This window comes from Anolis sagrei, chromosome 6, assembly GCF_037176765.1.
Source record: "Anolis sagrei isolate rAnoSag1 chromosome 6, rAnoSag1.mat, whole genome shotgun sequence".
Taxonomy (NCBI): domain Eukaryota; kingdom Metazoa; phylum Chordata; class Lepidosauria; order Squamata; family Dactyloidae; genus Anolis; species Anolis sagrei.
Window position 1 is genome coordinate 93,508,304 of NC_090026.1, and position 26,027 is coordinate 93,534,330.

At 37.0% G+C, this 26,027-nt stretch overlaps 1 protein-coding gene across 1 annotated transcript in view; it reads left to right on the forward strand.

Moving 5' to 3' along the window:
• Positions 1-26,027, forward strand: part of RAPGEF5 (Rap guanine nucleotide exchange factor 5) — a 179,100-nt gene that overhangs the window by 122,620 nt on the left and 30,453 nt on the right. Inside the window, exons 12-14 of the mRNA XM_060782104.2 lie at positions 22,162-22,240; positions 22,611-22,755; positions 25,378-25,475. Coding sequence (XP_060638087.2) covers positions 22,162-22,240; positions 22,611-22,755; positions 25,378-25,475 — 322 coding nt within the window. The remainder of the gene's footprint in view (positions 1-22,161; positions 22,241-22,610; positions 22,756-25,377; positions 25,476-26,027) is intronic.

Genomic DNA, 26,027 nt, shown 5'->3' on the forward strand with positions numbered 1-26,027 from the left:
GAAGCAGACATGAAATCTATGTCCTGATATTACCCAGCACCATACAGAGAATCAAGCAAAGCCTCATTCGGAACGGGTTCCAGGAATCCACATTTATTTAGTGCAATATATATAAGAATATTATAGGATATGTTTAGTATATAAGGATACTGAATACATCAAAAACTACAGATCAGAATCCTTACTTTTAATCTGACAGCACAACCAAGTTACTGTGTTCATTGTGTACATTCATTTCAGTGTTTCCAGTGTTGTCTAGGCTCAAAGGTTTTTAGTACAAAGATGTTTTTTGTTTGTAGTGTTTTCTGTCAAATATAAAAGAGCATATTCATTCCCTTCCCATAGCATGCAAAGAATGGCAGAGTTAAATACAAACCACTCCTTTGCAACTTGTGTATTAACATCAACCAGAATTTTTATCCATTCTCTCTGGGAATTGGGTTCGAATTCTGAAAGCAGCCACAGCTTTGTAACATTTGCCACACAGAATTCTCTCCCTATGAAAACAGGATAGCATTTGGTTGTAAAATTGGATTACTTTGCTGCTACTTCCTTAGTTTCAGCCTTGTTTTCTTACAGCTCCTTATCCTTCACCATTCCGGTTGGAGCTTCTGAAAGTAAACAGAGAATTGATAAATATATTATGCAATAAATAAAGAATATGAACAGCATTTATGCAGTAAAAGATATTTTTTCTTCTGTATGAGTTAGTGAGACTTCTCCCGAGATAACAGAGGAGTTTATGTTGATATGGGTAAAATGGTCTGATTCTCATGTCTTATTATTATGTGTGTCATATTTTATTTCACATTCAGAATCACTGACAGGAAATGTCTCCTCAGATTGTTTAATTGAGCTGAGAAATGATAACTGGACCAGTATCATAGCTACTCACTTTATAGACCAGGGCCTGAATCTGATAGTCTCGACTAGAGTAGAATCAATTAGATTTAGCTATGTGTTGACTCACCACACAACAGTTGAGTCTTCTCTAGTTTGGTTTAACCAACAGGAATCTAGACTGCATGTGTCACTTCATTTAGAAGCAGTGTGTGAAAATTGTCAAAATTTGCATATGGAAATATCTAAAAGGTTATTGCCATTGATTGACATTTTCTTGATATCCTTGGATGGAAAAGCCTACACATAAAATGTTCATCTTTGTACTATAGTCAGCATACAACATAGGATCATACAGCCTATCCTTTTTCTTTTGCTAGTTCCTTCTGTTTCTTTGATTCGTCACTATTCTGACTATTGCTAATCAGTCCTGGTTACCTGCTTGAAGTCTTTCCATTCTAAATTCAGCATTTAACCAGAGGTACCTCTTGGATAAAAGGCAGTAGGGAATTTCTATACAATGAAGAAAGGGATGGATAATTTTTCATTCTATTTCCAAAAGATACTGTGCTACTTGGACAGTGTTGGTCTTTGGAAGATTGTAGAAATCGCAAATGAAAACATATATTGTAGGGATATACATTTTTGTTTATTTTATTCCTGCATGCAAGAATGAAAGAGTTCTAAAGTGTCCTTCCCAAGATTGAAAGAATTTGTATATATTTCTTGCATTTTGGAACTTCTAAAATTAAGAATTCTTAAGACATAAAGTGCTAGTGAAGTGAAACTTCACCTGACACAATAAGCTATTTAAAGTAGTTGGGTTTTGTAACGATTGACTTATCAGATCGTCATGAGCACCATCACCACTTTTTTCCTTCAGTAAATTGCATATCTGGGCAGCTTCCATGAATGTTGGGTAGCTATTTTAGTAGTTTGTATGCAACTATGCCGTTTACCATAAAATGACAACAATGCTTTTTTATAACTGGGGTGGTCTTCTGTCCACTTCCAGTTTTGATTTTTTTGTTTTGGTCCCAAAATTGGACCTGCCTGATTTGAGCCCACCACAGTTTAAAGCATTGTATAAGCAACAAGAGATCTAAATCAATGATGTGCAGTTTAGAATACAACTGAGGTCAAATCTCTTTAAAGATTGAAATGTAACTTGACCGGCATCAAAATAAAAGAGCTCTTTCATAAAGGTGTAGCATTAATCTGTTGCGTGGAGCAGATGGCTGAATGGAACAATGAAGGCTGCACAATGGATCTTTGCATAGTAATACTGTGCTTTTTCTCTTTGAAATTGTATCTTTGGCAGTGGTCGTGAATAGCCTTAGGCAAGTAAAACACAAATAATGTTTGCCCTGCTTGCATCTCTGTGTATCATCTTTAAACAGAACAAGCAAAGACCTTTATTATTCCTTTTGCTGCAGTATCAGTATATGGCTGTAACATTAGCCTATAGTTTGAAGCTGTCATAGATTTCTTGTGTGGAAGGAAATGTCTCAGTGTATTTCCATGCCTTTGTCATTAATAATAGTGCAGGATGTCTTTTTAATTATGTATTAGCGTGCATTGATATGGCATATTTGCATTTGTGTGCCATACTGTTTCATGTCCCCTGTAATAACTATGCATGTAATACCTTCATTAATGTTTACAAGGTTTAAAATAAATTTAAATTGGAATAATCAGAGCATACATAGAAATTTAGTTACTTTGTTGTTATTGTTTGATGTTCATTTAGATTAGATCTAGACCATTTTTTCCTTGGAATAACTATAGAAGCTAAGCTAATGCATTATTTTCTTTGGCCAGAAGGCCTTTAAAAAGAAAATTAAAATAGTTTTGGATGTTATTTCAGTGTGGTCTAATTTTAAAATATGATACAGGACCTGCTTCAGGCATTGTAGATATGAAGAGACTCTTTGTGGAGAATTTGAAAGCAGCTCCATATTGTTGACTGACTCTAGCTTGTTATACATGTTATACAGGTCCTAACCCATGTAGACATCTGTTTGGAAAGCAGGACCCTATGTATTTTAACTCATGTGAATTGATTTCTTTGACAAGTACATAGACATCCAGGGTTAAGAATTAGCTTGGAGCTAGCTAGGTAATTCAGGGAAACAATTTTTTAAGTTGTTTATTATGTAGCAGTACTACTTTTCAAAATTAATATTCCAATTTTGGGCACCACAATTGAAAGGAGATGTTGACAAGCTGGTATGTGTCCAGAGGAGGGCGACTGGGGAACAGGCCCTATGAGGAGCGGCTTAAAGAGCTGGGCATGTTTAGCCTGCAGAAAAGAAGAGTGAGGGGAGACATGATGGCCATGTATAAATATGTGAGAAGACGTCATAGGGAGAAAGCTTGTTTTCTACTGCCCATGAAACTAGAATGCAGAACAATGGCTTCAAAATATGGGAAAGGAGATTCCATCTGAACATGAGGAAGAACTTCCTAACTGTGAGAGCTGTTCAGCAGTGGAACTCTCTGCGCTGGAGTATGGTGGAGTCTTCTTCTTTGGAGGCTTTTAAACAGAGGCTGGATGGCCATCTGTCGAGGTACTTTGAATGTGATTTCCCTGCTTCTTGGCAGGGGTTGGACTGGATGGCCCACAAGGTCTCTTCTAACTCTATGGTTCTATGATTCTTACGCCAGTGTTTGAAGTCATCCTAATTTGTAATTTCATGTGATAGACTTTTATCCCACTTTACACATTGATAATGGCTATGTGTGGTTCTTAATATCTAAATGGAACAATGGGGCTACGTTGTTCATCTTTCACTTGCTCACCTATACTGGTGATCAGTACAGACAACTCTGTGTGTGTGGAAGCTCTTCATGCTATCAGGAAACCAATTTGCGCTGGGTTCAGATGAAGTGTCAAAGTCTAATGCAGGCTTTCAGGTTTTCTCCACAAAACATGGCCATTGTTGAAGTGGAGACAGGCACACCATGCTTTTCTTTGCACAGAACACCTTTGCACACATAGAACACATGGAGGAAAGTGTTGTGAACTTTCTAGCCATTCTAGTTCTTGAGGCGAATGTTATTGTGGTACAGATGATTCCTTCAGATCACATTGATTTAGATTGGTACAGGGATACATCAAAGTGTACAGGGATACATTGACTTTTTGTTACCTGAGGCTGTTTCAGGAGTATTCCAATGTAATTGGACTGATCTGGCCATCATTGTCCAGCTGGTCTATTCATAAAGAATTTAGTTCTTCTGTATGTCTCAGGTGCTGTCTCTCCTCCCAAACCCTATAAAGAAAGGCTATCTGGGGAAACACAAAAGAAACAATACAGCATGTCAGATGACTGCAGTTGGTTTTGCAGTGAGAGAAATCACTATAGCAGGGTGGGGTAGCTCAGCACCTGTTCTCCCCCCATCCTTCCTAATCTCGTATAACTTGATGAAAGCATGGTTTCCCCAAATACTTTTGAACAAACATATTTCTACTAATTTCAGTTTTTAAAAGCTTCATTTTTAAAAGCTTCAGTTCCAAAGCATAGACCCCAGAAGTCTAATATAAAGACTATTTATAGTTTTGTGCTTTCGGCTTTCTCTTCTAAGAAAGAGCTAATCATTTTCTGCCTGCTGAACAAAAAGGAACCACTTGGTAAATTTCATTTTGTAAGTGCCAGACTCACAAATACTACTTATTTTAATGCACTGTTTGTTGGCTTTGGCATAAGCTGTTGATGCCTTCTGTTCGAACTAAAGGAAGTCAGTTTTGGCACAAGTAGGCAGTAGTTCTGTCCAGCATATCATTAGTGTCTTTATTCTGTTTAAAATTTCTGCACTGAAAAGGAATATAGTTGCCAGCTGTGAGCAAAACAATTGGTAAAGCTTAGATGCTTAAATTATAAGGCTTCTTGGCTGATATATCTCCCATGTCTTAAATCAATATGAGTATGGAGTCAATATGAGTATGGAGTCAATAGCAGCTCAAGAAAAGCAATATGCCAATGTCTTTTGCTGTCATTTGCTATGAACTGAGCTTTCAGTACAAGTAGGACTGGTTGACAAAAAGCAGGTCTTGTGAGTGTGGGACAGAGTTAAATATTTTGTGTGTCTCAGTTGTGAAAGCAAATATAACCAATATATAGCTGCTTTGTTAAGTGTCTTTTTTTTAAAAAAACTTAGAAACCATCACTGCTTTTCTAAAATATATGGAAAAGGAAGAAACTTGTAGTGCATTACTAAGATAAATTCCATCAAATTTAGGGTGGCACAGTGGGTTAAACCACTGAGCTGCTGAGCTTGTTCACTGAAAGGTCGCAGGTTCAGATCCTGGGAGCGGCATGAGCTTCCACTGTCAATCCCAGCTTCTGCCAACCTGGCAGTTTGAAAACATGCAAATGTGAGTAGATCAATAAGTACCGCTACAGGGGGAAGGTAACGGCGTTCCATGTAGTCATGCTAGCCACGTGACCTTGGAGGTGTCTGTGGACAACGCCAGCTCTTCAGCTTAGAAATGGAGATGAGCACCAACCCCTGGTGTCGGACACGACTGGACTTAATGTCAGGGAAAACCTTTACCTTTATTTTATTTTCAGATAAAACTAGGATTGTATTGTATTTATATCTGAGTTCATCTTTCATGATTTCTAAACTGATGAATGAAAAACTTAAGATAATTTTTGATAGGAATAGAATAGAGTAAGTATAAGTATATTGACAATAGTATACACAAAACTGCAATATTTATGCACACGAACCTTGGCAGTAATAAAATGTTCATGTTAGACTGGACTTAAAAGCTTATGATTGATTGCTGGGAAAGTTTTTCAGTGATGTCTGTTACTTACAAGTGAGTCAGAGGACAACATCTGAGACACATAACTTCATCCTTCTCAGAATTAAGGGACATAAGTAGCACAGTAATAAAATCCTGGTTATACAGTTCTCTTCACAAGACTGAAGTGAATTATTCAGTAGTCAGCAAGGGCTGAAAGTTTTGAGCATCCAAAATATGGCTACACAATTCTCTATTGTTACAGAGATGTAAGAGAATATTAATCATTCAGCATACACAGGCTAGGAGGTGTGTTTTGCTTGGGGTAAACCAGGGCAGTGTTTTCTGAGCACCTTTTTCACTAAGAAGCCTATAAGGCCCCTTTGCATGCTATGCCCAGATGTAACAAAAGCAGAGCCATATAAAAATCTAACCTATTTATTACCTAGTCAAGAGCTTGCAGCAGAAAAGTAAAAAACATGGACAAATCTTTTGTGCTTTTTCTAACACATGTAATCTGTTGCTTCCCTCCAAGTTCTGCAGAGGAATTAGTTCTGGGTAGCTTACTGGACAGTTAAACAAATGTTATAAAATGAATCCCATTTTGGTATAGAAGAGATGTGTCAAACTTATTTTACACAGTAAGAAAAACAATTCTTCTTGATGCTCTACCTCACTTCCTGTCTCAATTTGTATCTAGTGTTGGTCCATAGAGACGGAATAGGGATACTTCTGATTTAGCATCCACCCTAGTAGCCTTGCAACCTCTGATATGATAGCCATTTTTTTCAATATGTCACCAACCTATCACTACTTCTTCTAACATCACTTTGGTAAATAAAGGTCTTGGAACTTGCAAACATCTGTGTGATGCATTATCTGTGTGATCAAGGCATTTTGTGGATAATTTGTTTCTCTTTATTCCAATATAGATGTTGTACTTGATGCATGCCTAAATGTTTCCAGCAGAACAGTTTTGTGGGATCTATTCCAGCTTTTGAAGTTTCAGGAAATGGGTACAGTGCTTGAGATTCTGAATCCAGCCACTTGCCCTCTCAACTATTTTCCGTTCTCACATCTGAACCAGCCAGAGGCAACTGATATGTTGAGTCTCTTATGTGCTAAACATGTCATTTCAGGATGAGCAGGTGTCTGATGCCTTAAGAAATACACATGAGACTAAGAAGCTCTTAACAGCTGCTGCCTGTTTGCTTGAACCCTCTTACTAGGGATGAGGTTTAAGAATGTGGTGACAACACAGCTTCAGATGCTTGTTAAGGAGGTAGATTGTCAGAAATTCCTCCTGTTTTCCATATTAAATGTCCCATTCTTCTAAGCTTGTGTGTTGGAATTTTGGAGCATAGTATGAAAGTGATTACAATCCAGCATATTGGACCAAGTCCTGAGTGTTGCATTGAGTGACAAATCCTGGCTCTGTGGCACTTAAATAGTGGAAATTCAAGAGATTCTGTTCTGCCCTGAAGTTATTCAATATCTATATGAAAGTGCTGGAGTTGGTCATTAGGAGATTTGGAATAAAGTGTTATCACAATGCTTGTGATATCCACCGTTATGCCCTTTTAATTGCTCATCCTCCAAGTCTAATCTGTTTCCCTGTACCCCAGCACATTGCAAGCCACACTTAAGAAGCTTGCATTGGTGCTTAAAGTCCAAAATGGTTTAGGACTTACACACGTAGTGGAGTGACATCTCCTTTAACACTTCTGCCAAGATATTAAGATCTAGGGAGGATTTCATCTGGATTGTGTTGTATCTGTTACAGTTTTAATATGTAGGCATTCTGCATATAGGCACTTGGAGGGCAAACTTTCACCTCTATCACCCAGTTATGCTTACCATTAAGTCTTAAAGGCATTGAATAACATGGTTTTGATTATACTACAATTGAGTGTTTAACTGTTATGTATACTGTTTACAGTTTTTTGTTGTTTGGTCTTTTTATTGCATGTTTTCATTGTGATTCATTTGTATTGTACTTGATGGTGCTTTCCTCCATGATTGGGAAATGTGGAAATAATTCAAAAGTAATAAGAAAAAGGAGCCTGCAGTGGCGCAGCAGGTTAAACCACTGAGCTGCTGAACTTGCTGACCAAAAGGTCAGCGGTTCAGATCTGAGGAGCTGGGTGAGCTCCTGCTGTTAGCCCCAATTTCTGCCTACCTGGCAGTTCGAAAACATGCAAATGTGAGTACGATATTTGTACATCGCCTTGAGTTGCCTTCGGGATGAGAAAGTTGGTATACAAATATCATAAATAAACAAACAAATAATCAATAGGTACCGCTTTGGTGGGAAGGTAATGGCGCTCCATGTAGTCATGCCGGCCACATGACCTTGGAGGTGTCTATGGACAATGTCGATGGCTTAGAAATGGAGATGAGCACTAACCCCCAGAGCCGGACATGACTAGACTTAATGTCAGGGGAAAACCTTTACTTTTACTAATAAGGATTTTTTCCTGTATAATGACTAATGAAAACAAAATGGTGAAAATTAGTCAGGAAGTATTTACAAGATATGTGTACTAAATAACTGTTGATAGTTTTGAAATATAGTCTGTAGATTTTCATTTCTCTTGTTGTCTGCAGGCAACTGTGACCTTGATTGGGAAATTTAATTTTGGTTAATAAAAATAAAATTCAAACAGTAAAATCGGAATATATTTAAGGAAGAATATTTTATCTAGTATTCATTCTCCTCAAGAATTATAATAAGATGTTGCTTACACTGTTGTGTAAAACATTAGATAATGTATTTTCAAGTTGACAGAATTGAGAATTGGGCAGCTGTATTTAATAGTAGCAATTACTTTATTGAAGATCGTTGATTCTCCTTTTCAAAACGATGGTTTCAAAGTAATATCAGAAACATTGAGTAGTAGCTTCTTAAGCATTCTCAGAAGTGTGTTCTCTACTGTTAAATATTTTTGGCAACACAAACTAAATTAACTTCATTCTGATACTCAAATGTCTAAAACAAATTACTTGCTCTTTTGGTGCATAGAGATTTGTTGCTAAAAGATAAAACAATTACTTTCATGCGTTATCAGCACACAACACATTGGTGTCCTTTTGTTGTTGGCCTTTCTCTCAGTGTCATTTTCATCTTTTCATTATGTTATGCACACATTTTTTATATCACAATCTAGTGTTTCACTTTATTTATTTTTATTTGCAGTATTTATATTATGCCCTTCTCACCCCAAAGGGGACTCAGAGCAGATCATAGAACATATATACGGCAAACATTCAATGCCATTATACACTAACAGTACAGACAGCAGTGCACAGATAGAGGTATATAGGCTTTTCTCAATTTTGTGGGTGCTTTTTTCTCTCCCAAACACAGAATCTGTACTTATATAATTATGCAAATATTCAAAAATGTATAAATGCTAATAACATTTCTGCACCTAAACTGTTGTAAATAAAATAACACGAAGTATAACTGTGTGATAGTTGAAAGTCCAGTCCAGATGTACACTTGATCATCTTTGAAGGAAATTTTGCTTTCCTATCTTCATGATAGGGCTGAGCATTAAAGCTACTCAGAGTTCCTTCTAGGTTTGAAGCCCAGCCTTATAAGGATTTGAAACCAAGCTGGGTATAAATCTTGATTAATTATGCTTCAAGCTAATTTGATTTTTATTTAATCTGGGTGCCAACATAAAACCTATTAGCAAATGGAGGAATTCATTTCTGACAGGCGTGAAGGATGAGAAAGCATTAGAAGATTGGTTTATTTAATACTGACCAAAGTGTAACCAGTGTCAGTATCAAGTTGCATGCTGCAGTGTAGGTTTAGTTCTTATTTGGATTAATTTTTTATTCCTTTCTAGTTTCCTAATTATTTACTAATCATTTACTAATATTCTAGTTGTTATTTGGCTTAAGTCTTATGTGATTCCCTTCTAGGTTACTAATACTGTAGCTGTAGAATAATACATAGTTACATGCTTTGATACTATCACATTCTGCCATCAATCTCTTGAAAAAACCAAGTCATGTGAGCATTGCATAAGTAAATCAAAGTATTTTGAAATGTCACTGATAATTTGAAAGCTTGTTCTGAAATGCAGCAAGGGATGATTTTTATATATATTTTACCAGCCTTCTCTTTAATTGTTATAATATTAGTACCCAAATATACACCTGCTCTCTCCTTTTCTCTCTGTTTAGCTTTTTACGAAGGCTCAGTGAGAAAATCTGAAATTACCTTATCTGCTTTAAAGAGCAACTGGCACACACAGCTATCATAAAATTAGCTACAGTGAAGTCCCTAAGAAATAGTATTTAGAAACTCGGGACAGTAAATAAAGAGCAACACTAAAAAAAAAAACCACACACACAGGGAAATTCCAGACAAGAATCAATCAGGGCCAGCTAACACCTCCCAACAAAGGACCCCCCATGCAGCAACTAGTCAGGCTTTGAAGCTACAAGGCCATTAAATGCTAATCAAGGTGGCCAATTGCAACATTCACACTTGCCTCAAACAGACAAGAGTTCTTTCTCCCACCCTGGACATTCCACAGATATATAAACTTCACTTGCCTAGTTTCCAACAGACCTCACAACCGATGAGGATGCTTGCCATAGATGTGGGCAAAACATCAGGAGAGAATACTTCTGGAACATGACCATACAGCCTGGAAAACACACAGTAATCACTGAAAACCCTTTCCCAGCTAAAGCTTAATGTATTGTTTATTGCAGACATGCTTCTGAAACCCAACACCACAACCCAAGTCTGTATGCCTCCAACCCTCCTTCACCATCCTCCCAATAATAGTGCTGCTAAAATAACTTCCAGCTAGGAAGAAAACAAGGAAGTGGGACTGGGCAGGTATCAAAAGACTTTGTAAAAATGTGCTTCTTTGTCAGAGTCCTTATTAACTGAGAGATACCTACACTGATGCACTTGAATATTACCAGTATATGTCACAGGATGTTAATGCACTATTCTATCTCCACATTTCAAAGCAAAGATGTCCTTCTGACTTTCATTCAGAGTTAAACAGTCTTCCCCTTTGTTAGTCTCTAAAGGATAGTGCTAAAACCTGAGTATATTATAAATGCCGTTAAATTATTATACATTTAAGTATTTATTTCAAAGTTTCAACATAGTTCAAAAGAAATGTTTAGCAACTTGTGAGATATCAGCTAATTCTATCTACTGCTGTGAATGCCTTAAAATAAGCTCCATTGTTCTAAATCTCATCATCAATTTCCTTGTTAACAGTTCATTCAGATTTTAAAAACTTCCCTTTATTCAAATAAGTGGGTATTAAGGCATAAAGGTAGCGTGGAGGTCAATATATATTCAAGAACTTGAGAAGAAAAGATGCAATAGGCTTCAAAGAGTCACAGTATTTCTGGAAATGCCAGTATTTCAGGCAAACTCTTAATTAGAAGTTCTGGGTCATTTGTATGATTTCTGAATACTTCTGATTTAGCCTGTTATATGTCGCATTACAAGTTAGTATTCTCTCCTAAGTCCCTGGCTATGGCTTTGTGTAGATTTAATGAGAATTATAAGTTCTGTATTACATCTACATATTGAAATTAGAAAACCTGGTGTGAAACTGTCTTAGGTTCAGAATGCTGTTGAGGTTTCAAAGAAAGCTGATTATCATGAGCTATTGTTCTGCAGAATGTAAAAATACTATAAAGCTCTCATCTGCCAGCAGTCCAGGTGGTCTTAAGATATGGATGTGCCAAAATGGCTGCTTAATATTGGAAATTGTTTTTACTGAAATGAAAATATGCAAATAGATCTAAGAAACATAAACGGGATTTCTAGGAATGGATGGATAAATAGAATTATAGAAAGCAGGAGCATCCATATGCTTAAGATTTATCAATTATCAAAAAGCTATCCTAGAAAATTCAATTTAGGACTTTGTGTTCTATTTGTTGGAACTACTGGAAGTACAGTTGGCACAAAGGGAATTCAGATGCCGGAGTACTCCATCCTCATTTTTGCCAATTCCTAGTTCGCTTCTTCTTCTTCTTTTAACTTCCAGTAGTGATAATACATCATGGCCAGCACTTTTTGTCTTCTCAGCTACAGTGTCCTACCATCCATTTTTTCAATGTTACTTGTGAGAGTCTATTCCTGGACCAGACTGCTATGAACGTATGAGTCACAGAGGTGTGCTGGATCAGATCAGGACCCCATCTAGTCTAGCACATGTTTTTTAAATGTATATACAGTAAATATGCAATGAGGATCTTGTTTATATATTATAATATTCTAACATTAAAGAGAGATGGGAAGAAAAAGATTTTTTCATGTATTTCAGTATAAGTAGAAGTAATGTCTAAATATAAGTCCACTCCACTTGCAAGCTGTCCCTTTATACCACCGTGGCTCTGTCCCCTCCCATTTACAGCTCTTAAATGAGACCAGTTACTTTCCACTGCAGCTTTATGACATAAGCAGAACACTACTCAAATCCATAGAATATCCATTTGTCCTCCTATGTTCATTTGTGTCCAAGCCACAATGGATTAATATGGTCTCGGGATAGTTTTCTCCAGTGTTTCTTGGACCAGTGTCCTACTGCAATCTGTATCTATTAAAGCCCACATTTCCTGTGTATTTACCTTAATAGGAACTGATAGACTCCCCCTAGCCTGCACAGGCTCCCAAATGTCATCTTATGAGCATTCCATAACAAGGCAGTCTGTTATTACATGCCCTTCAAGGCTATAGGTAAAAGAGATTAACAGTTTTTCTGTATTGCTCTTGGCTCAAAGATGTCAGCTCGTCCTGTTGTATTTCCCATCTGTGAGGGTCTTTCAGAGTCTTTGGAGGAGATGTTGTGTTTCCTGGGGAGGTTATCTCCTCCTTCCAGTTTAGGTCCTTCACCTGCTATTAGGACCTAACTAGTCCCTGGGAATCAAGAGGTTCAACACTCTTCCCAGCTTCCACTGGAAACTTTTTATCTTGTTTTTATGAGAATAATTGCTCCCTCCTAATCTTGTGTCAGTCACACTGAACTCACCCTCAATTTGGAGCTGTTAGGGCCATCTCATATTGTTCTCTCAGAATGAGTTCCATCACCTCTGTTGTTGAGTTGTTTCTGGTTTCGGGCTTTATAAACTATTGGAATTTCCCTTGACTTTGCATAAATTCCAAGATATATGTAAATGGTTCTTGCCCAGCTTACCTGTCCGAACGAATCTTCCCTTATGAATCATCTAGGATTTTAAGATTGTCTGAGGAGGGCCTGCTATCGGTCCCGCCTCCGTCTCAGATGTGCTTCTCAGTGGTGGCCCCTTGGTTGTAGAACACCCTTCCTAGGGATACTAGATCAGTCCCCTCCCTCTTAACATGCGATTGAATAGTGATTTCAGTAAGGAGACGTTAAGGATGTATGATTTTATTGACTTTTTATGAAACTATATTTTATATGCTATATTTTTAATTGTATTTTATATGTTGGGGGGCATTGAATTGTGCCGAGTATAAACCGCCTTAAGTCGCCTTTGGGCTGAGAAAGGTGGTATATAAATACGGTAAATAAATAAATACATATTTTAAAATGTATATAATGCTAAATATCAAAGATCTTTCTAATATCAAATGTATTCATGTAATGACATCTGTTAAAATGAGTCTACTGGAGGATAATTTCAGTAGAGAAGTATTAGCAGTATTACATCTCCAGCTCTTCATTGATTTGGACAAGCTTATATTCAAAAGATGTTCTTGTGGCCAGTATACTTCAAACAACAGTTTTTGCTGTATAAGATGTAATGAAGTTTCTATAACTGTACTTATTATAGATGCTAAAACAGGAAACCATTGATTGGTCAGCATTGCGCTTTCCAGTTCTCAATTCCATTACTTTTGCAGATACAGAATTTTAATTTATTTAAAACATATTGGAAATCCAAAATTAGGCAGTGTTGTTTTAAAAAAAGTCCAATCCTTTTCTTCTACCGAAGAAATAAGAAGTAATATACTGTACTCTGGTCTCTTTTTGAATTATATAAACCTTTTATTTTTTTACTAAGTCTTTTCCCATGTTGACCATCAAATACTTCTAGAAAACCTTGACAAGATATGAAGCTAACAGACTTAATCTCTCCCTAACAACTCCTAATTAGTTTCCCAGAAGTTGGAGTTATGCTTAGCTGCTCTGAAAAGAGCTTAGATGGCTTTAATATGGGAGTCAATGCGGAAGGGTAAGTGATTAGTATCCAGAAACCTATTTTGTAGTCTTAGCATTTCAAGGAAAGTCCTTCAACCCTAATAGTTTTGGTTACTCTCTTTTCATTTTTAAAAAACCTTTTCCAACACTTTTTATGTTCCCTTTCTGTTGTTCTTTCCTCCTTTCCTTTCTTCCTCCCTTTTTTGAGATCTGATGACAAGAATAACAGGCAGTATTCTGACAAGGAAGAGCACCAGAGGAAGAGGGAACTAGAGTACATGCTTTTGTATTGACAAGTGGGATTACTATTAGCTTTTAAGTGGCTTTTTTCAAAGGAATGTTTCCTCTCTTTTATCTTTTTTTTTTACTTTAAAAGGGGTGGGAGAGTGCAAAAGCAGTTGTATGGAGTGGAAAAATAATACGTCACCTACTTAAATCCCAAACTTCTTTTGAATTAGTAGTAACTATTACTACCACTTTTTAATTTGTTTTTTAAAAAACTTTAAAAATAGTATTTTAAAAGAATGTTTTTATCAGTTTTTATTCTGTTGTACATCACTTCGAGAGTTCTGGTAGGTTGAAAGTCAGTGAACCAATACTGATATTAATGATGGCGTTTCTTGAAATTTGACTGTTTCAGAACATGTTTTAAGTAATATTTTTCAGAGGAACTAAAGAAGTGAGCTCTTGTCTATTCTTATTTTTAATGCTTGATCTGCATGTTCAACTTTCACAGAACCTTATTTCTTAATATGGAAATAATTCAGCTGCTTGACCACAGTTGATGGGTCAGTGCTCTTTCTTAAAGATATAGGCTGTCCTGAGAGGAAATTCATTCTTGAGACTTAGTTTCAGTAATTTTGGTTTTGACCAGAACTGCTAAAAATGCTGCATGAAGTGACTTATCAGTGCATTTCCATCAGAAATCTAGCTGCCCAGCTCTATACTGTGTAAGACTGTAGTCTTGCTTTTGATGTCTTGCAAAAATGGGTTGATGAGCACTGGAAAGATTGATCTTATATATCAATTTTAATCAAAAGTAAGCATGTCTTAATTAACCGGGGGGGGGGGGGGAGTCTGTATTTGATTGGATGCATGTATGTACATGTACTTTGTCAGAAACTGTTTAAGAGTACTTCAACCTTTCAGCAGAGGTGGCTGAGTTAGATGTAGAGATTGTTCTTCATCTATGAACTGTAGTGGAGACCATATACCACTGTAAAAGAAAATAGGGTGAGAATACATTGATTATATAATTAAACCAATGTGTTCACTTCTTGAAGGTAGTGTATTGTGGTCTCTTAAGGTGATGACTGGCTTGGGTTCCAAGCAGGAGATTGGGTCTAGTTTCCATTTCAATTTCCCATAATACTTATATATGTATTTCCATTCTGAGAAAATAAAGTGATGGTTAGACCTAGCTGCCCCACTCTATACTGAAGCTGTGGAGTTTCACTACTTTACTTAATTCGTATGTAGAGTAAGAAGCCAAGTAAGAAGGCATTTCCAGACTTGATGCTGGCCCTGCCAATACAACTTGAATGGAACATATGGCTGTGTGTTGCTGCAGCATCCACGTTTTCTATTTGCTCCACCTCTCTGTAGTAGTAATGGGCAGAAATTGCACCCAGAAGCAGAAAAATACAGCAATCCTGATTATGCTTGGCTCTACCTAAAACCAGTTGTGAATTCTTCCCGCACTCCTTTTTAATTCATAACATTGGGAGTAGAACATTAGGATGTCCAAGCTGGAAAAATGCTCAACCGAGGGAAGGAAGGGACTGGGGGATTCTTGTGATAAATTATATCCAATCTACAGTCCCACTTAAGGGTCACAGGAGATATGTTTGTAAAATGGCAATCTTCAAACCTCAGCATACTAAGCTTTGCTTCTTTTATGTCTGTGCTGTCAGTTGGCTACTGTTCTGCCATGCTATCCCCTCTTTACATTAAACTTTAATTCTGTCACAATCCATCATAAAGGATTAAAGCTGCAACTGAAATGTATATACATACTTCTTGCAGAGAAACATGCCTGAAACCTGCCAAGCATAAAAGGAATCCCAGCACGGTTCCTCAAGGCAATTCCAGGACATAAAACGTATCATGTTTTTCATCTCACCCCTTCCCTGCACAGTTTAAAAAAGTGAAAACATTGTATTTTTTCTATAGGATCACGCTATAGGATCATTTGTAGACTTGAGACAGACATAAAGAAGAAATACTGCATAAATCACACAATTTTCATGAACTTGATAGAGAGTAGTTCCCTTTGATAGCTGTGGTAACTACCCTTTAGTACCTGCAATAACTACTAGAGCAGTGGTTCCCAACCTTTGGTCCTCCAGTTGTTTTGGACTTTAATTCCCAGAAATCCCAGCTATTTTACAGCTGTTAGGAATTGTGGAAGCTAAAGACCAAAACAGCTGGAGAATCAAAGGTTTAAGTAATTTCAGCAACGATAGGACTATCAGTGGCTATTAGCCATTGTCATTGCTTGCAGAAGCTTCTTATCTAAATTGTGTAGATAGAGTCCCATCAAAATACATATGAAAACAAAATGAATAATGTGTTGGAGTTCTACTTGGAAACTTACAGATCCAATAACCTATTAAAAAACAGAATGTGTGATAGTAGCCAAAGCAAAATTACATAGTTTCATTTTTCCACCTGTAGAATGTAAGCCTCCGGTGGCGCAGTGGGTTAAAACACTAAGTTGCTGAACTTGCTAACCACAGGTTCGAATCCAGGGAGAGGCATGAGCTCCTGCTGTTAGCCCCAGCTTCTGCCAACCTAGCAGTTTGAAAACATGCAAATGTGAGTAGATCAATAGGTACTGCTCAGATGGGAAGATAACAGTGCCCCATGCAGTCATGCTGGCCACATGACCATGGAGGTATCTATGGACAACGCCGGCTCCTTGGTTTAGAAATGGAAATGAGCGCCAACCATCAGAGTCGGATGACTGGACTTAATGTCAAGGGAAAACCTTTACCTTTACCTAGAATGTAAATAATTCAGTTTATTGAATCACATCATCCTGAGTCACTTTCACCCATCCCCAAACCCAGCTGCCAATTTGGCCTGAATCGTATTTGGCAAATTGTGAAATTCTGTTATGCATTTTCCTTACCACTTTCACACATTATTTCTCAAGCAGGTTTTATGAGATATGTAGCATAAAACTATTCTAAATACATTTTGCACTGAGGCTCTTTAATCCTGCTTGACTTTTTATGTTCTTGCATGTCACCATAAATCAACAGGCTTGTCTATTTTTGCTTTGTTTATATATGTGTTAAGTGTGATGGATAACTTCCACTTATCTCAAATGGTTTCATTTTTTCCTGTGGTACAAGTTAGACTAGGCTTTAGGCCCTCTTACTAATCTAAGTAGTATTATTTCTGTTACATATTTTAGTAAAGCCTCATATAGTCTTCAAAATAAAAATATTTAGAAATTAGCCTTATTTTTGCAATTTGTATCCATACAAATAAAGAAAATCAGGAAGAAATGTGAATGTCCTTCCCAAGTAATCGCTGTATTAAAACATGTAAGTAAAAGTAAAAGATATATGCAAGACATGACAGTATATCTGAAAACTAGCTTCAAATACTGTGAGGCATTGACGTTAAATTTATGTTATTCGCTTTGCAAATTTGGTAAGAATTTTATCTCCAGTTTTATTGTATTCTAAATATGATGTATTACAAATGCATACCTGAGGAGAGAGAGAAGCGGCTTTTTAAATCTACCATAATATATGGTAACTGTTGCAATGCAATTTCCCTTCTGAAGAGAAGAGAGCATAAAGTACTTGTTAGTTGGCACCGCATATATTTTCATACCTGATTAAGACTGCAGTTCTTGGAATCCTGTTCCTATTTGTTGAAACCAAGTTGCTCCTTTGTAGAAATATTGCTTGCAACTGAATGGATAATTGCAAATTTGTGATGAATAAAGTTTCCCTTGTGAAATATCTGTCAGTAGAATGTTTATAGCTGAGCCTCAAAAGCATCCAAAATATTTGACATATATTTATTTCTACTTTAATGTCATGTTATATTGTCTTATCATTATTTTATCTTCTATTCAAAGAACAGTTTTATACATAACTTTAATCAGACTGTGGCCTTATTTCATTCCCTGGATTTTATGAGGGTTTCAGACATTGTCACCTGTTAGTTGTAACTACTCCACCTCCCCTAGGTTTTCCATCACTTCTTTGTCCTCATCACAGAAAAAGAGAAAAAGATGAATAGCCGTATTATTGCTACTCAGGGAGCCACAGATCCTAGTTATAGTTGGCTCTTTCCTTGTATGTCTACTGTAGTATCTAGTTCCCTTTTGAGGAAAGTAGATAATATTCTTCCTATATTTTGCGTACAATCCAGAAGCTCCTGCAATAGTAAAAGTATGAAAGCGTAGCATATGTTCAGATCCAAATTTAATAAGCGAACACACTTCTTTATTTTGGCTAAGGTGGAAGCTTTGCAGAAAAGCAAAGAGCCTGAGGCTGTCATCAGATGTATTTGAAGCAGTCTACAGGAAGTCCCATATTATACTTTCATCAGGGTCTCAGAATAAAATATAAAACTTTTTCATTGTTCAGGGAAAGTACAATGAACCATGGAACATTAGAAGTTGCCCCATTCAGGTCCAATTTTTTTAACCTCCATATTACCTTGGTGTAGTAAAGATATTTCTTATCGTGTTTTGAGATAAAACTAAACCAAGAAGTTTTGACTGAATAAGTTAGGATATACAGAGTGGCATGAACCTAAATGCTATCTAAGAGCCAGCATGGATATTTATTTATCATGTCAGAAGCTAATTGAGAATATAGTTATAATGTATAAAAAACTACAAACAAAAGTTAAAAACTTGACATTATCCTAAATGTCCTTTGACCAGAAGCTGGCCAATTGGAGTGCCTCAGATGTTGCTGTGAGAAAGTTCTCTATTGTTCATGTGGCAGGGCTCAGACCGCATTGTAGGAAGTGGTCTGTGGTTTGCTCTTCTCCACACTCACATGTCGTGGACTCCACTTTGTGGTTCCATTTCTTAAGGTTGGCTCTGCATCTCATGGTGCCAGAGCGCATTCTGTTCAGCGCCTTCCAAGTTGCTCAGTCTTCTGTGTGCCCAGGAGGGAGTCTCTCATTCAGTATCAGTCATGGCTTGAGATTCCAGATTTTAGCCTACCACTTTTAGACTCTCACTTGCTGAGGGGTTTCTGTGAGTATCTCTGTAGATCTTATAAAACTATTCTTTATTTAAGGTGTTGGCATGCTGACTGATATCTGCAGGGAATGGGCTAGAGATGTCACTGCCTTGATCCTTTCATTATTAGCTGCTACTTCCAAGCAGATGTCACGTGGTGCAATGCTAGCTAAACAGTATAATTTCTCCAGTGGTGTAGATCACAGACAACCTGTGATAATGTGGCATGTCTAATTAAGAGCCACATCCACTGTTTTAATGTGACAAGATGTATTCTACACTGAGCATGTGTACTCAGCAGCAGAGTAGCAAAGTGCAAAGGCAGATGTCTTCACTGTATGTGGTTGTGATCCCCAGGTTGTGCCAGTCATATGATATTGTTTCTAGCACCCACTTTTTGCTTGATATTCAAGCAGTGCTTCTTGTAAGTCAGAGCATGTTCCAGGGTTACTCCCAGGTATTTTGGTGTGCTGCAATGCTCCAGTGGGCTTTCTTTCCTGGTCATGGTGTAGTTGTTTGAGTGTTGGAGTTGTTTCAGTCTGGAGAACAGTGTTCAAATCTCTGCTTGGCCATGAAAACTTATTAGGTAGGAAGTGACACTCTTCGCTTCAGAGGAAGGCAAAGGATAAACCCTACTGAACAAATCATGCCAAGAAAACCCTTGTGATAGGTTCACTTTAGGGTCTCAATAAGCTAGAAACGACTTGAAGGAACACAACAATAATGAACCTACATGCAACCTTTTCCCTATAACATTGTTTCTCTTTTCACACAAGAAAGGCTTGCCAAGCTAGGTCTTTTATTGCCTGTGACAAGGGCTTACACTTGTAAACCACAATTAAGTCATCCTTTTTTTCCAGCAACAAATAAGTAAGCATTTGCTATTGTTGAGTTTAGGTTTAAAGTTGGCTCATAAATCATGGGCTTACTTGTAAACAATTTTTGTAGTTTACAATGATGAAAAATAAGGATAGATGGAAATTTAGTCAGACTGCATAATCTCAACAAAAGTAGTTCACAGTAATAGTTTACTGGTATGTTTGCAAGGTGCATGGTTTAAAATGAGAACAGCTACAATGGAAATAATTTAATAACTACACAAACATGCTTTAGGTAATGGGAGAAAGGTGCAGACATTAGGAAAATGATCAACCTCAGAAAGATGTGTGAAGGGTAAATTTTGATGTTTTATACTGTTTTTATCGATGGCACTGAGTTATTGCTGTGAACCGCCCTGAGTCCCCTTCAGGGTTGAGAAGGGTGATATATAAATACCACAAATAAATAAATAAGACAATTGGACTTTGATTTAGGAAGAAAATATGGTGTCTTTGTCCCCTTCAGGGTTGAGAAGGGTGATATATAAATACCACAAATAAATAAATAAGACAATTGGACTTTGATTTAGGAAGAAAATATGGTGCCTTGCAACCCAATTTGAAAGAAGAATGACAAGAAAATTCAAGCAGGATTTTGGAGAAACTCAAAGAAATTGAGACTGGAAGAGGTTTATATCTGAAAAGGAGGCTATGTTTAAATGATGAAGTACTTGCTTGATTGTATAAAGGAGTAGCTCATCTATATGGTGCCCATGTATTGGTTTTGGGGTTCATAGGTCAGAGTATTAGAAAAGGGCAAGATTACCATAAGGATTGTTCCGTCTCTGCATCAAAAGTGATCCCTCAAATTGTCCTTCCTTACTTCCTTTACTCTCTCAATTCCCGTGGAAGCATTTGCAGCCAGTATTCTTGTTATCTGCTGAGGGTCACTCCCACTGACTGGAAAAGAACATGCCCTTCTTCTTCAGAATAGTGATTAGGGAATTCTGAAAGTTAAACCTCCTGAGGTCTTATTATCCAGTCAATTTCACACACACATGTAGAGTTCAGTGAAAACAGGAATGTGCAAATGATGCGGAAATTGGACCCATGGAGTTTCATGGCTCTAACATGGCACTCTTTCTATCTAAAGCATAAAAGCTTTTAGATGGTTTAAACTAGAAAATTCTACTTTGAAGTTGTTGGAATTGAAGAGGCTGCCAGAATAATGAAACCTCAATTAATATACCTTTTTCTGAATTTGAGCTGGTAAAAAGACAGTGCTAGATGATTTAGTGTTTGAAATCGTATGTAGAATTGATGGCCACGCTATAGGTATTAATATATTCAACATTTCAAAAGGCATTCAGTCTCATTTTGATTATGCAGAGGAATTTCATTATGTGCATTGTTTAATAGCAGTAAATCTAGGATCACACACAAATCTCTTAAATCCTTTATCATAAGCCTGTCAACCAGCTATTTTTTTTTAAAAAAATGAATATTTAACTTGAATTTATTAAATCAAGTACATGTGCAAATTCGCAATTACATAAAATGTTGAAGATACAGTGTTACATATTTAGGCTGTTGTTCTTTATGTTGTGACTTGGAGTAACCAAAGAGAATGAATTTGGTTGTGAAATAACACTTAAGTTTGGTTTATCAGTGTACTTGAAAGTCTAGGTGTATTTGTTCCAATGTATGGTGCTGAATATTCTTTTTAGTTATTGCCATGTTTGCTATCATAGACAAATTAGTTATCATGCGTTTTAAAAACAAATGAACAGGGAACATATCTCCCTCTATGAACCATCTTGGAGGTTAAGATCAGCTGGAAAGGCCCTGCTCTTGGTCCCACCACCCTCGCAGGTACACCTGGTGGGGGCGAGAGACAGGGCCTCCTCAATGGTGGTTGCTTGACCATGGAAATTAGATCATCGCCCTCCCTCCTGGCCTTCAGAAAAAAAGTAAAAGCTTGGCTATGGGTGGGGCAGTAAGCAATACAAGGAATGATCAGGGATTACGTGCCATTGATATTTGACATTTGGAACAGCCTTGGATCATGATTTCTGAATTATGTGATTTTAATGTTTATATTACTATGTTTTTTTTACTCCATGTTTTGATTGTCTAAATGTTGTTACATTTTTATGCTCTAATTCAAAGATATATGTTATGGTTGCTCTATGTTAGGTTTTATATGTATGTGAGGCATTAAATTTTGCCATACATATTGGAAACCGCTTTGAGTTCTCCCTCCCTCCCGGGGTGAGAAAAAGCAGTATACAAGTGAAGTAAATAAATAATTAAACAAACAAACAAACAAACATGTAACTTTCTTTGCAGACACTCTCCTGGATGACTTTCTTCTCACATACACAGTCTTCATGACAACGGATGACTTGTGCCAAGCTCTCTTGAGGCAATATCCTTCAATAGTACAATAAAGTGGAATTCATAATCTTACTGTCTTGGAACATTGTGTTTACTGGGCTCTATTGGTTAGAATTGATTACAATGTTTTCATGGTTATTCTGATTACTAGAAAAAGTGCCTCAGTTTGGGTATGTGTTTGCTGAGTGGTTTCATTAGCATCAAGTTGTATCCTGTTGATCTTTCAGTGAACTCAAAGTGTTATATGGCTTTCCTCTAAATCCCATGTGGTAGTCAGGCAGTGAATAAGACTGGTTTGCGTTCACCCAGTGAATGTTATGCCTCCAATACAGAATAAAATAAAATTGTAGTGTAACCTTTGAAGCATTCGTCCTGATTCCATGTTCCTTAGCTTAGTGTACTTATTGTGCTAAGAACCATCAAGGGAAAGAAGAAAGGTCGGATGTTCCCTGCAGAAAGCGAAAAGTCTTACATTTGGTGTCTCAGTGGACTTCGCTCTACAAAGATTGGTTACATGAAGATGAGCATTTAAAGCAGTTTCTAAAGGTAATTATGCCCAAATTACTTTCAGTACTGTGTGGTTTTTTTAAATTTACATATATGTGTGTTTTGAAAAAGTAGTGGCAAAATAAAACATTTAAGTGTGATTGGCCAAAACATCTGCAGATCGACTTAGTTAGGAAGTGATAAAATATGTATTGCTGAAGGCTTTCATAGCCAGAAACGCTGGGTTGCTGTGAGTTTTCCAGGCTGTACGGCCATGTTCCAGAAGCATTCTCCTGATGTTTCATCCACATCTATGGCAGGCGTCCTCAGAGGTTGCAAGGTCTGTTGGAAACTAGGCAAGTGGGGATTATATATCTGTAGAATGTCCAGGGTGGGAGAAATAACTCTTATCTGATTGAGGCAAGTATGAATGTTGCAATTGACCACCTTGATTAGCATTGAATCGCCTTGCAGCTTCAAAGACTGGTTGCTTCCTGCCTGTCAGCCTGGCAGAATGCTAATCAAGGTAGCCAGTTTCAACATTCACACTTACCTCAAACAGACAACAGTTCTTTCTCCCACCCTGGACATTCCACAGATATATAAACTCCACTTGCCTAGATTCCAACAGACCTCACAACCTCTGAGGATGTCTGCCATAGACATGGGTGAAACGTCAGGAGAGAATGCATACAGCCCGGAAAACTCACAGCAACCCAGTGAGAAAATAACTTGTGGCAATTCTGAAACATATTAAAATAAGTGTCCATTTTTTTTAAATTGCCCAGTTAATTTTGTAGAAACACTTAGCCTTAAAGCCTTTCCTGGATTAAGATATTATACTATCTGGTAACTAAAGGCATAACGAATATCCTCAAATGATCTTGTCCTGAGTGGGAAAGTCCAGAATGAAAAAGAATGTCAGTGCTTTGAGTCCCCCCTCCCCCCAAATACTGACTTTTGAACAAATTGCACAAAGTGGGATTTGGAATATTTTTGCAACAATAACAAAAGTAGTTCTGATATGTGAGAAATCATTTACAATGTGTGAAAACCCACCCAAGTGGAATAAAACATTTGATGTTTTTTATGTGTACATCAACTACTTAAGAGAAGTTTTGCATTCCCAGTGATTGCAGATCAAAGAATAAAGTTAGGGCTGTGTTCAAGGGAGAATATGGACAATCTTTCCTCAGCAGTCCATTACAGTTTTTGTAACATGTGGTCACATTATGTATGCCATCTTTCTGTCATTTAATCCTTTAAGGGCATTATGTTTCAGCAAAGTGATTAACCTAAAGCTTGTGTGTCCTCCACATAGTAGTCTCAAGGCAAATGACTGGACTGTGTTGTGCGCTTTCCTTTCCTGACCTTTCAGAGTTGCTACTTCCTTTCCCCTCAGACTTTGAAGCAGATGCTTTTCAGGACTATATGGTTGGCTAAATTTCTGCTTAAGTTTTAAAAGACAGCCAAGAAAAATTGATAAGGTGAAACATTGAGACGTTTCCTCTTGTAGGGGGAGTAAGCACCCATTGCTGATATCCTGTTAGGGATGTCTGCTCAAATTGCTCATGTAAGTTTCCCCTACATTAGTGTATGTCCCTTCTTGAGTCTTGTGTGGATTGCTGTCCCCTTCCTCCTCCTGTCATGCTCAAGTTTTTTAGCTAACTTACTGAACAATGTCTGGAGCTCCCTACATGACCATATGAGGGATAGGCAAGATTGCAGAAGTGTCTAGGTATATCCCCATAGCTAGATGTGAAATGTTGACATGAGTGTTGAGATTCACCGGACATCTCAGTGCTGCTGTAATCATTTTTGTCTGGCTACAGAACATAGCCATATGCTTCATATTTTCCCCACTATGGCTTTTCAGACTGCTTCTCAAAAATCATAGAATGGCTGTGTAGGGAAAGAAGGCTTCAGAGACCATTCAGGTCCCACCTACACTACCATATTAAATCCAAATAATCTGCTTTGAACTGGATTATATGGCAGTGTAAACTCATATAATACACTTCAAATCAGATAATCTGGATTATCTAGTTTAATAATCTCGATTATATAGCAGTGTAGATCCAGCCTCAGTAAGTCATAGGATACATCTTAGAGTGGCTTTTCATGCTATGTAGAGCCATACAGCATCATGGTTATAGCAATAAAGAGGAGGAAGCATGAGCAAAGTTAATTTCTGCCCGGGAAACAAAGCTACAAGTCTTACAAACTAAAGCTAGGGTGGGTGTATTGTTCTTCATGTTCTTGTAAGGCTAAACAATCTAAATCAGGGTATCAGGGTTTAAAATTAATTCCTAAGTTTCAGACATTGAACTCATCAAATTGCTGAACTGGGGTAATGTGGTGATTTTAGTGTATTCATGTCAAAAGGAAAAATGGTTAGAAGCTAATGGAAGGGTTTAAGTAATGTTATTTTATAATACTGGCACAGACGAAAAAGAATTGACAAATTTACGAAGGGATGACGCAGTGACTGCCTCTTAAAGCATCAATTGTTACTGACTGGTGTATATTTTTAAAAACAGAAAATATGTATCAAGATTTTTTTTCTTGAAAGCCATTTTGAAGCAACAGACTTTTGAAAGACAGTTGTATGATTCTTTGTACTTTATCCTCAGATCAGGTTGGTTGATCTCTTTTTCTCTCTGTTCTTTTTCTGTTTTAAAGACAATATACAGGAATGTGTTAGATGATGTATATGAATACCCTATGCTTGAAAAGGACCTGAAAGAATTCCAGAAATTACTTGGAATGCACCGTCGTCAGTGAGTTCTATTTTAAAAATATTTTTGGGAAGTTATAATTAATTTTGTGTTGACAACTTGTTTTCTTTTTATTTGAGTGAAGTGGTGCCAAATGTAGAAGTACAATTTCATGCACTTAATATTTGTTTAGATAAGCTTTTTTTCTACATCCACAAAGGAATTATTTGAAATGACACTTTTGATGCACACAGTGCTGACAGAAAGAGTATTCATATACCATGAAACAATAATTTAATGTTCCACTATGGCTATTACCATAAACAGAAGATTTGTAGTTAGTTGTCCTTGCATTTTAAAACATTAATACTTACAGGGAGTATTTTCCAGACAGAAGGATTTGGCTGTAATTTATTTCTGCACATAGAATACTGTAATGCTTGATTCTTATCAGAATTGAAATTTATTACTCTCACCCCTTGGGGAAAGAGGGTGAAATATAAATAACATTTATTGTTGTTGTTATTATTATGTATGAACCAAGAAATCACATAACAGCAACAACAACACTTTGTGTATATTCCACTCTATCTCCCTGAGGAGACTCAGAGCAGA